Here is a 12,654-nt window from a genome sequence, read left to right on the forward strand (position 1 = left end):
TTGGAATACTTTCCCTCTTGTTTGGAACTCCTTGTGAGTATCCTGAAGAAAGTCTCTCTCACCTGCTGCTCTGCCTGCTTCCTCTCCTCTGCCTGACTCAGGAGGAAACCTTCAGCGAGAGCCACCGCCTGGGAACTGGTCTCTGCTCCGCATTCCCTCACCCAGCTCTCCATCTCTGGTGGAAGGACAGCCAGGAACTGCTCCAAAATCACCAGGTCCAGCATCTCAGCTTTTGTGTGCCTTTCTGGCTTCAGCCACTGATGGTCTAGTTGGCAGAACCGGCTGCAAACTTCTCGGGGTCCTTCGGCCTCCTGGCAGCAGAACTGCCTGACCTGCTGGCTCTGCACATCTGAGCAGAGAGTGTCTTCCTCACCCAGGATCTTCTGAATGGAGTTTTCCCAGAATCCCCCACTTCTCCCAGTTTGCATATCAGGGTCTCTTCCCGCTTCAGGACCAGCTGAGTCTTGCTCATCCATCTGTGCTCTCAGGAAGCCTTCAAGGGATCAGAAGGAATCTTCTGCCACGTTCTGTCTGTGCAAATCAGAAGTGCCAGCAAGTCCTACAAAAGAAATGTGTTGCTCTGTTGTAAAATTGATACACCATCAGGAGAAGTAAAGCGTTCATTGAACAAGCCTTCATGCTCAGAAAATTGAACTAACTACTGGCCAGTTTTCAAGATCCATTTCAGTTGTGGTTTAGGCCTGGTTTTGACACAGAAATTGCTTTGGTCACCCTGCATGATGACCTCTGTCAAGAGAGAGACAGGGGAAACATGTCTGTTGTCTGTGCTCTGGTAACCTCAAGGTTAGATTGCTGCAATGCAATGTGTGTAGGGCTGCCTCTGAGGAAGGTTTGGAAACTTCTGCCGGTGCAGAATTCAGAAGCCAGGTTGCTCAAAGTGCTGGTTTTGACGGCTCAGGGCCACAATGCTTCAAGGACCGCCTCTTTCCATACGAACGTACCTGGACCCTGAGATCATCTTGTGATGCCTGGAGGGCCTTCTCTGCAGTGGCTCCCCATCATTGAATGCTCTCCCCAGGGAGGCTGGCCTGGCATAGGAATTGGCTGCTATGCCCATGCAGTCATACCTTGGGTTACAGACACTTCAGGTTATGTGTTTCTGGGTTGCACACCACGCCGAACCTGGAAGTACTGGAACGGGTTACTTCTGAGTTTTGGCACTTGTGCATGTGCAAAAACACTAAACTGTGCTTTGCGCATGGGCAAAAGCGCCGAATTGCGACATGCACGTGTGTAGATGCGACGCTGCAGGTTGCGAATGCTGCAGGTTGCAAATGTGCCTCCCGCACAGATCACATTTGCAACCCGAGCATCCACTATATTTATTTACCTGTCTTATGGAGCTGCCCCAAAGCAGAAGTACTCCAGGTGTAGTGGCTATAATAATAATAAATTTTATTTATACCCCGCCCTCCCCAGCCAAGACCAGGCTCAGGGCGGCTAACAACTAATATAAAAAAAAATTGATTGAAATGCAACTTAAAAACAAGATTAAAATACAACATTGAAACATTAAAATGCAGCCTCATTTCAATGGAAACTCAGATAAAAAACTTTAGAGTGTCAGACAAGGACCGGGGAGATCAGGGTTCAAATCCCCACTCAGTCTTCAACTCCCCCTGGGAAACCCCCTGCGAATGGTGCAGAAGGTGCTCAAGTCCTGGGCTAGGAGCCCTTTCCAAAGACTGGGAGCCGGGTGGCCTGAAGGCTCCGCTTGCACATTTGGGGGATAGAGTATAAAAGTTTGTTATACAAAATACGTCCCGGAGGTTGACATCGATACAAATGACCAAACTGATACCTGGCGATTTAGGTGTAGAGAAAACATGTGAGCCTAATAGGCTTCCCTGAGCAAGGCTAGAAACTTAATCCAGTAAGAATACTGGATCTTCCTCTACTTGCCCTGCTAACAATGTTGCCCTTTCTGCTGTCTCCTCCCGGTCCCCTTGATCTGCCAAAAGAAAAGACACAGTTGCAAGACCGGAGGGACCGGGCAAAGAGGAGGAAGAAGACCCTCCCTCCTCAACTCTTTATGGAGAATAAAGGGCTTTATCCGCAGCCTCCCCCCCCCCGAGGGCAGAGCCCTGGCCCCCCCCTCGCCCCCCCTGCAGGATCTGACCTGCCGCCCCCCAGGCCCCGACCCCCCCCCTTCTCCCCACTGCGAGACTCACCCCGAGAGAGGGAGACCAAGCAGCCCCTCGGCTGGCAGAAGGGGGGCTGGCGGGGGGGGGCCTGGGCCAGGGAGGACCTGCCCCCCCACGACGCCACCTCCGGTCCTCTCTAGGAATCCAGCTCTGCTGCTTTTAACCCTTGGCGAGCCGAGAGGAACCTCCTCCTCCGAGGCAGGAACCACGTGCATCGCCCCCCCCCCAGATGCTTCATTTGGGACACCCCCCCCAAGAAGCAGGGGACCCCTCACTTGTGGGGGGGGTCTGGAAGGGGGTCCGAGGGGCGTCTAGTCCCCCCCCCTGCCAGGCAGGAAGCTCAGCTCCAGCATCCCTGAGGGAGGGACCCCCCCCCCTCGGCAGAACCCCCCCGGCGCCTGCTGCTTTCTTCCCCCCATGGCAGTTAGAGGACTCCCCCAAAATCCCGAGCCCCCCCCCCGCCAGCCTGGAACTAAGGCCAGGACAAGGAGCCGGACCCCTCTGCTTCCCCTTTTCCCCAAGCACCAGACCTGCAGAGAGGCTCAGAGAAGCAGCCTGTCAAACTGTGGCAATCCACTGATGGTGTTCCCGAAGCTGCCAGCCTGAGTCTGACCAAACTGCGGGAGGCAGCGGAAGACAGGAGGGCCTGGCCTGGCCTGCTCTGGTCCAGGGGGGCAGGAAGAGGCGGACACCACTAAAGGACTCAACCACCACAACAACAACATGTATCTTACTGTTTCCTCAACATATCCAATTGTTACAGAAATAGAGAAAATATAGAATATTCACAAATAATCACCAAACTTCAGCAGTTCGACCAATTTCCTTGGTTCCAGTGGTTAATATCTCCTCTGGAAGAGGGGAATTCAGGGCTCGTCCTTCCTCCATAATCCCTTAAGCATAAAGTCATATACTCCTTTCCCCTCCATAAGGTGTGAATTTAGCCTCACAATAGGAGGTAGGAGGGCAGAAATCCAGGGACGGAGAATCGAGTCCTGATACTTTTAAAGAAGTGCAGGAAAGCCTTGCACCTCCGGAAAAACGGGCATTCCTTAAACATGATACTGTGCTTTAAACCGCACCTCAAAGTTGCACCATTGACATCCCTTTTGCTATACTGTCCCTTTTCCTCTCCTTATCCAAAGCTCTCCCGTAAATAAGCTTTCCATTCATAAAACACCTGACCAGTCACCAGGCACCATTCAAATAACTGTCAAACCTGTTGCTGTTGTTTAGTCATTTAGTCGTGTCTGACTCTTTGTGACCCCCTGGACCAGAGCACGCCAGGCCCTCCTGTTCTCCACTGCCTCCCGCAGTTTGGTCAAACTCATGTTTGTAGCTTCGAAGACACTATCCAACCATCTCGCCCTCTGTCGTCCCCTTCTCCTTGGGCCCTCCATCTTTCCCAACATCAGGGTCTTCTCCAGGGAGTCTTCTCATGAGGTGGCCAAAGTCTTGGAGCCTCAGCTTCAGGATCTGTCCTTCCAGTGAGCCCTCAGGGCTGATTTCCTTAAGAATGGAGAGGTTGGATCTTCTTGCAGTCCATGGGACTCTCAAGAGTCTCCTCCATCAATAACAGCAGGCGTATCAATGTCAAACTAGCAGCCAATAAAGTCCCCTTATGTTGACAGCTACTGATATAACAACCAATGGGAGTTACGGAACAGCGCCCCGCATGAGGGCTACACAGGTACTGCAGCTCTCAAGCCAGATTTGGCTCTGTTTAAGTAATCAGAAGCACCACTGGGAATAAGGGAACATGGAAACAGGCAATCCAAACTACTTTTGACACATTTGTAGTGAAAACCTTAAAATAACTCCAGGGAGGGATTTACGCCATTCCAATGTTGTTCTACTCAGGGGTAGGAAGTCAAGTTTTCAAATGTCAAAATGAATATAAAATCAGTGAAATGTGTATAAAGGTAAAGGGACCCCTGACCATTAGGTCCAGTCGTGGCCGACTCTGGGGTTGCGGCGCTCATCTCACTTTATTGGCCGAGGGAGCCGGCGTACAGCTTCCAGGTCATGTGACCAGCAGGACTAAGCCGCTTCTGGAGAACCAGAGCAGTGCACAAAAACGCTGTTTACCTTCCCGCCAGAGCGGTACCTATTTATCTACTTGCACTTTGGAGTGCTTTCGAACTGCTGGGTGGGCAGGAGCAGGGAACGAACGACAGGAGCTCACCCCACCGCGCGGGGATTCGAACCATATATATATATATATATATATATATATATATATATATGCTTTCGTAGATTTTCACGGGTACAGGAATGCAGGTTTTGGTGTCCTCGGATGTCTTCCCGTGTAAAAGTTGGGGTGTCTAGGCGACGTTTCGACGAGGTCTCACTCGTCATCTTCAGGCTGGTGCTTTCGGCTTCTTGTTACTGGAACAGAGCAGGATCTCAGTGTTTGAGTTCCTATAAATACTGTAGAGGGGGTGTGGTGTATAGCCTCCAATGTTCTGGGCAGAGAGGAAGTTCCCAGGCTAGTGTGCCTTTTCTTCTTTTGTTCCTTAATTACTTGAGAGATATCTTGAGTGATTTCTTGAGTGATATCCTGAGTACCACTTAGGTGGGTCATTAGGTGTGGATTAGTTGTTAAAGTCTTTGTGTCTTGACCTCTTGAACTTTGTGAAGAGTTTTCCTGAGAAGATGGCTGTACTGTACTTAGTTGTGCTCTGGCTTGGCTTCGTGTATAGGGGCGAGCTGTGGTTTTGTGGCTTGTGTCAGCCAGATCTGTGTAGGGATTGCAGGGGGGTGCAGCATCCGGAGGTGCCACCATGGATTGGCTACTGGATGGTGTCTGTAATTCATCTGTGGAGAGGGTCTGGGTTTGGGTCTGGTGTGGTTGATTGGTGTTGGCGTTCTGTGTGCCTCTGGATCTGGTGTCAGTTTTTGTGGGGAGGGCTAATTTCCAGATGTCTGGCAAGCGGGATGTGTCGTCACGCTTGTTCATGTTGTGAGGGTGTTTCTCTATCTCGATGGCTTCCATGATTATTCTCTTGTGGTGATGTTCCGTGTTAAAGAGCAATTTGGAATCTGCAAAATTAATTTCGTGTCCTGTTTCTTTCATGTGTTGGAAAAGACGAATAAATGCACGTATCGCAGAACACAAGAATGCCGTCAAAAAAGAAGAAAAAACTTCCTCTCTTTTCCAACACATGAAAGAAACAGGACACGAAATTAATTTTGCAGATTCCAAATTGCTCTTTAACACGGAACATCACCACAAGAGAATAATCATGGAAGCCATCGAGATAGAGAAACACCCTCACAACATGAACAAGCGTGACGACACATCCCGCTTGCCAGACATCTGGAAATTAGCCCTCCCCACAAAAACTGACACCAGATCCAGAGGCACACAGAACGCCAACACCAATCAACCACACCAGACCCAAACCCAGACCCTCTCCACAGATGAATTACAGACACCATCCAGTAGCCAATCCATGGTGGCACCTCCGGATGCTGCACCCCCCTGCAATCCCTACACAGATCTGGCTGACACAAGCCACAAAACCACAGCTCGCCCCTATACACGAAGCCAAGCCAGAGCACAACTAAGTACAGTACAGCCATCTTCTCAGGAAAACTCTTCACAAAGTTCAAGAGGTCAAGACACAAAGACTTTAACAACTAATCCACACCTAATGACCCACCTAAGTGGTACTCAGGATATCACTCAAGAAATCACTCAAGATATCTCTCAAGTAATTAAGGAACAAAAGAAGAAAAGGCACACTAGCCTGGGAACTTCCTCTCTGCCCAGAACATTGGAGGCTATACACCACACCCCCTCTACAGTATTTATAGGAACTCAAACACTGAGATCCTGCTCTGTTCCAGTAACAAGAAGCCGAAAGCACCAGCCTGAAGATGACGAGTGAGACCTCGTCGAAACGTCGCCTAGACACCCCAACTTTTACACGGGAAGACACCCGAGGACACCAAAACCTGCATATATATATATATATATATATATATATATATATATATATATGAAAAGTATTTTTTTAAAAAAATGTGTTTTTCCCCCCTTGTGGAAATAATCATGTAATTGTCTGTGTGCAGACAGTCTCAGCTTGCAAGCACAGTCTGCCTTTTTGCCATTGAGCCGGTCCCCACATTTGCCCAGCACAGGTAAAGTGAAATCACTGGGTTATATTCTCCAAACATCAGTAAACTCGTGTAAGCGAGTTAATGATTTCCCCACCTCCTTGAATTCCCCAGACAAATGAAATTTATGATACTTTAGCAGTGGAGATCACTGTGGATCAAATGGTGCGTTTCTACTCTTAACATTAAATCTTAAAATATATGCTTTGATACAGAAGTAACTACACCCAATCTATAAATGAAACCTCAGAAAATCAAGTTGCACCAAAGGAACATAAAACAAAACAAAACAACAACAACAACAACAACAACACTGTTTGACTTTATGGATCAAAAGATAATCTCTGCTGGATTTGAAATTATATTATGAGGCGTCTTGTCTCTGCTGACTAAGGGAATGGATAACTTTTAAGAAATACAGATATTTTAGACCTTGAGGGTCACAATAATAGATGTGGTTGGCATGGATATTTATGGTATGAAAAGAGCAAATGGCATAAAGGATTTTTGAACCATTTGGCAAGAAAAACTACTTATGGTGTATCGGGAAAAATAAAAACCTCTTAAAACAGAAGACACCATGATGGCTTTCCCCAGTGGAAGCAATATCCCTTAAAAATGTTAATGCAAAAGGTGTGTGGGCAACCGATAAAGAGTAGAACAATTGAAATTGAAAAGATTTGAACACCTAAGACAGTTAGTTACAGATTGGTTGCAAAAATCCAGAAGTGAACTGTACACACTTGTACAAGAACTCAATAACAGGCCTGATTTCTGAAGGGCTTTGCTGACCTTGTGAAAATGACCTAGCACACAGATTTATATCTCTAAGATCTTGCAGGCTTTGGCTGTGAACTCAGGCTCCACAAAAAAAATTCAAGTTGTGCCCCCGAGTTTCAATTGGGCCACACTGGCTGGCCTTGAGTCCCACAGTTGCTGGGCCCAAGTTGCCCTGCCCTTGCATGAAGTCTTGGGTTTGCAATTTGGGGAGAGGAGAGACTGCCTGCTGGGGGGCGGGCGGGCTGGAGAGGCCCCCTAGATTTAGCAGCCCTAGGATTCAGCCTACTTAGCCTATACATAAATCCGGCACTGGGTCCATTCTCATCTGTAAGTGAACTCACATTCGAAACAATGAATAAGTCAAAGTGAATTTCCTGGGATGCATTTTATTCAATCTTACCTACAACTCTGTGTGCTGAACACACACAAAAACATAGCTAATATGAAATTCCTGGGAGTTATAGTCTCCAAACAACATTAAACTTGTGCAAGCAGGTTAACGATTTCCTCGCCTCCTTGAATTCTCCAGACAAACAACATTTATGATACTTTAGCAGTGCAGATCCCTGTGGATCAAATGGTGCGTTTCTACTCTTAACATTACATCTTAAAATATATTATGCTTTGATATGGAAGTAGCAACACTGCACCAAAGAAACATAACAAAGACACATAAAGGGAACATTTTAAAAAACACAACTTTAAAATACATTCAAGTATGGGTGTGTTTTGTGGTGTGTGTGTGTGTGTGTGTGTGTGTGTGTGTGTGTTTGCTTCAAATGTCTCGGGCATTCCAGGTCCCCCAACTTCAGATTTCTTGACCTAGAGAACTGGGCTGCCTATAACTAAACAGGTTAACGGGTATGGTAAGATTTCTGCGATGGTTGTTTAATTCCATTTTAGAAGCCATGTGTCCCAGTCCAGGCGCCAAGACGGTGATCTGCCAGACTCCTCTTTGGAAGCAGAAAAGCCCAGCGTTGTGGCCTTTGTCTCTGGAGCAATGCTACCTCCTTTCAAGAAATTCTGAAATATTTTATTTTGATTTCATGTGGTTGTTTTGAGGACGGTTCTCTATCCTGGTCTTGCTTTCAGATGGGACTGTTGACACTGCAAAAAGATATCCTTGCAACTGTTCACTGGGCTGCATAAACAATCATCTGTATTTAATTCTTTTTAAAGATTATGGGTTATATTTTGTGGAGCAGGACCTGGGAGGTAAGAGAGAAGCTCAGCCTTGGGGCGGGGGGTGAAGTAAAGTATTTTGGCATTACCTGTGCCGGAACTGAGAAAAAGAGGTGCCGGAACTGAGTTCACAGGATTTTCACAGGAAAGCAAGGGAGCAATTCCTAATGGACGGTTACAATCTTGATTGGTTCCCTCATTTAGTAGAGAGGATTAAGCTGGATAAAAAATATTATGGTATAGAGCAAGAAAGGACAGACTTTGAAACTCCACAGTACACAGATGGTGCAAAATGTATAAACCATTGCTTAAATTTGAGACTGAAGAACAGGTGAAAGAATGAATGATTAAAGAAAGGGGCACAAACTCTGGTTATAATATACGGAAAGAACAGTGGGAACCTATGTGGACTAAGGAGTTAAAATTTACATTTTGTTATGATCTCAAAGAGATTTTTCATAAAGTGATGTCGCTGGTATTTAACTCCTGGAAAACCTTTCAGAATGTATAAAGATGTTTCAAATGTTTGCTGGGAATGCCAAGAACACAAAGGGACATTTTTATCATGCTGGATGGACATGTAAACAGGCTAGAATATATACTGGATTCAAATACATACATTGATACAGCAGATTTTAAAAGTTAATATTCATTTGACACCAGGACACTTTTTAGACACACCATTAGAAAAGGATTACGGAAGATTACTTCAATATATGATTATAGCTGCGAGATTGCTATATACACAAAGATGCAAAGATACAGTCCGACCCAAGAATGGCTGATGAAACTATAGGGGTTGGCTCAAATGGCAAAGTTAACATGCTTAATTAGAGACAAATCATCACTGACAGTTATCAAGGATTTCCATTTCTTGTGCAGTTTCTGTGTGAAAGAGAAAAGGAACTTGTAATATCTGGATGTACTGGTTTAGAGGAGACAGAACATTTGGATCTGAATAAGTGAATAATGTGTTTTGCTGCAGGACAGAGCACCAGAAATCCTTTAATTCCCCCCCCCCTTCCATTAATCTTTTTTTATCTTTCTCTTCTTTTGTCCTAACACAAAAAAGAGTTAAAGCATTAGCAAGCATAGCAAGAGGGATGTTGTTACTCCTTGTAAATTGGATCTGCTTCCGCATATTGTTGAATATCCCTCGAAACCCTCAGTTGACACCAGTCCAGGTACTGACACTGGTACGTCCTTCAAAGGGGGAGGGGAATGATACCTGGGAGGCACGAGAATACCTGAAAGCCATAACCCGGAAGTTGGCACATCACACACCCAGCTGAGTACCAGGTTGGCATAACTTCGTTCCCACAGTCCCCACCACAACGCATCCAGAGTTGATGAAACAGCAAGATGTTTCCCCAGTTGCAACCCCAATACCACTTAGGCCTGGCCTGAGCTCAAGATAAGGGCCAGGAAGCAACCGCCCTGTAGACAAGGAGAAGAAATTCCTGACTTCTGAACGTCTTCTCCATGCAAGCATTGTTTCCTACAGTTGTATAAAAGCTTCATGCATTCTTTGTTTTGGGTTCTTTTGGAGCTATCAAAAGAAAGACTCACTCCTGGACCTTTGAATAACCACTTTTTAACTGGCCACCTGTTGTCTCTCCATTGACTGGAAGAGAGACAGCATTTTTGGCGTTTTGGGGGTGAGGCTTGGGTTCTTGTGCCAAAGGCCCAATGCAGGAAGGGCGACCCAAGGTCCTGGGAAATTATCTTTTGTGGGTACAAACCTGGGACAAAGGGGGGGGGGAGATTTGCCTATCCAAAAGGCCATCAGTCAAGAGTTCTAGTCAGCAGGAGCGCTGAGTTCTGTGAGCAGAGTGGGTGGACACGCATCCATGGGAATCCTGACGTTCTCTCAGAGAGTCTGTTTGATTCTGCTGAGGAGGGAGAGGTTGACACTGAACCTGCTGCTGAGGACCAGGTCTCTGACCAGGAGCAGGAACAGGGAAGGGCATCTCCGCAGGCTATTAAGCTGGAGCAAAGGAGTGCACCTTCATCTCCCACCAGTCCAGCGCAGAAGTTCAGAAGACGCAGTAAGTCAGAGGGGGAGTCTTCTGGTGACTTGGACGCACTAGCTGGCCCCAGTGAGTCAGAGGGGGCACCTGAAGTAGTGATCAGGCATTCCACATGCACTACTAAAGGGATATCTCCAGAGAGGTTCGAGGTCACTAGTGTGTGGCTTGGTTTGGCACAGTGCAAACCAGAGAGTTTTGAGGAAGTTCAACAACTGCCTGAAGCAGAAGCCAGGAAATGGCAAGAGTCAATGGGAAAGGAGTTGAACTCAGTGAGGTCTCTAGGTGTGTTCTTCACCACGAAGCTGCCAGCAGGCAAGCAGGCCATGAGCTGTCGCTGGGTTTACAGGATTAAGCCCACAGCGACTGGAGAACCGCAGTACAAGACTAGGCTAGTAGCCAGAGGGTTCACACAGCAGAAGTGGCTGCATTACACTGAAGTGTATGGGGACAAAGAGGGCACCAAGTGCACCACTTTGATGTGGATGTGGCTTATTTGAACTCAGACCTGAAGGAGGATCTGTACATGCTCCCTCCTCCAGGGTTTGAGGGCAATGAGCCAGATGTTGTGTGGAAACTACACAAGTCCATTTATGGCTTGAAACAATCTGCCAGAAATTGGAACATGTGTCTGAATGGGTTTCCAGAGAAGTCTTGCAGACAGCTGCCTGTACCTGAAGGGGTCAGGAGAGACACAGGAGCTGGTCTTGGTGTTTGTGGATGACATCATACATGTGTCGCAGACAGGGAAACAGGTGCAAGGTTTTGCCAAAGAGCTTGGGAAACATTTTAAGCTCAAAAACCTTGGTCCGGTAAAGATTTACCTAGGAGTTCAGATAGACAGGTCTGAGAAGTTTTTTGCTCAGTCAGAAAGGCAAGATTGAGCAGTTGCTTGAGAAGTTCAGGATGTCTGAATGTGCAGGGGTCAAAACGCCCATGGAGACAAGCTATGTGAAGGACGGTCAGCTTAGGGATTGTTCTGAGTTCCAAAACCCTGAGGTTTTTCAGTCAGCACTGGGAATCTGTTGTATCTCTCCCAGTGGAGCAGACCTGACATAGCATTTGCTGTGAATCTGCTCAGCCAGGGGGCTACAAAGCCCAGTGCGAGTGCCTGGCTTGGCATCAAGAGAGTGCTGAGGTATTTGCAGGATACCAAAGATTGTTGCCTCACGTTGTCAGTTGAAGGGGACGCACGGCTCACGTGCTGGACTGACAGTGATTGGGCAAATCTTGGAGAAAGGAAATCGGGTGTCTGGGATGGTAGTGAAGTTTGGGGAATCCCTAGTTGGGTGGAAGTCCCAAAAGCAAAGTCTTATTGCACTTTCCTGTACTGAAGCTGAGTTCAGTGCGTTGTCTGATTTGTGTAGGGAATTGGAGTTCTACCGGTGTTTGGTCCAAGAGATCTGTGGGGATTGTTGCTTGCCCATTACTGTTTGGGAAGACAATCAACCCTGTCTGAAGTAGGCAGAGTCAAGTCCAGAACCAAACATTTGGACATACGTTTCCAGAATGTGTGTCAAAGTGTCCAGGCAGGCTTGGTGCAGCTGAAGCCAGGAGAACCTGACAGATGGGTTCAGAAAACCTTTGAGCTTCCAGCGTCGTGGGGAGTTCTGTGAAGGGTTGTTCTTGGGGTAAGTGGTTGTACTTACAGTTTCCCTCAGTATGCAGGACAAGAGGAGGTGTGAGGAAAATCAGAACTTGCAGGGATAAACAGTTCTGTGTATCGTCCCTGCCTACCGAGGTGTGGCTTGTTCACATACGGGAATGTTTCTTTGTGTGTGAGTTACTTTCGTTTTCCGCTGACGAACAGGAGGATGTCTGCTGTTTCTCCCGGATGACTTATTTTGCTATGCTGTACATAAATTAAAGCTTCTTAGATTAGGAAGAAGCTTGTGTACGGACTGTTATTTATTGCACGCACACAAGGCACATACCACTGTTGCGAAACTCTGTTTGGAGCCAGGGAGAAGTCCAAAGGCTCAGAGGCACAGGGAAGAGTGCCAGATGCTAGTCTAACACAACACACACTCCTTATTTCTTCCACACTTCAGTTGGGCAAGAAGAACAAGGTCACCTGCTTGAGGATATATGTGAGACACTGACAAAAATGTCCCCCTGGTCAAGTTCTGTTGCTGGGTCGCTGAATGACAAGAACACTCTTCCAATCCTTGCCCACATACTAATCAAAGCCTCCCCAAATTAAATCCTATATATACCTATTGCGACGACACTGGCCCTCTTAATCAACCTGTTTCCACATTTCATGTGCTGAGATGGCTTCTCGCTGCTGTGAGTTTTTTGATTGGGTGTGAGATTTTCCTTCTGACTGAAACTCCCTTCATAATCTCGGCACTGAAATAGTTTCTGCCCTTGGTGAC

General features: G+C 47.0%; 1 protein-coding gene across 7 annotated transcripts in view; it reads right to left on the bottom strand.

The window, feature by feature from the left end:
- Nucleotides 1-12,654, bottom strand: part of LOC309334645 (uncharacterized protein) — a 32,875-nt gene that overhangs the window by 7,239 nt on the left and 12,982 nt on the right. Inside the window, exon 1 of one of the 7 annotated variants that reach the window (XM_081849109.1) lies at nt 75-483. The exons of 5 other annotated variants lie outside the window; for them this stretch is intronic. In XM_081849109.1, coding sequence (XP_081705235.1) covers nt 75-476 — 402 coding nt within the window. In that variant the 5' untranslated portion in view covers nt 477-483. Of the gene's footprint in view, nt 1-62; nt 484-12,654 lie in introns of those variants that run through there. One more of the 7 variants, XM_081849105.1, reaches the window with a different exon arrangement.

The sequence above is a fragment of the Podarcis erhardii genome, assembly GCF_964252035.2.
Source record: "Podarcis erhardii genome assembly, chromosome: 2".
Classification (NCBI taxonomy): Eukaryota; Metazoa; Chordata; class Lepidosauria; order Squamata; family Lacertidae; genus Podarcis; species Podarcis erhardii.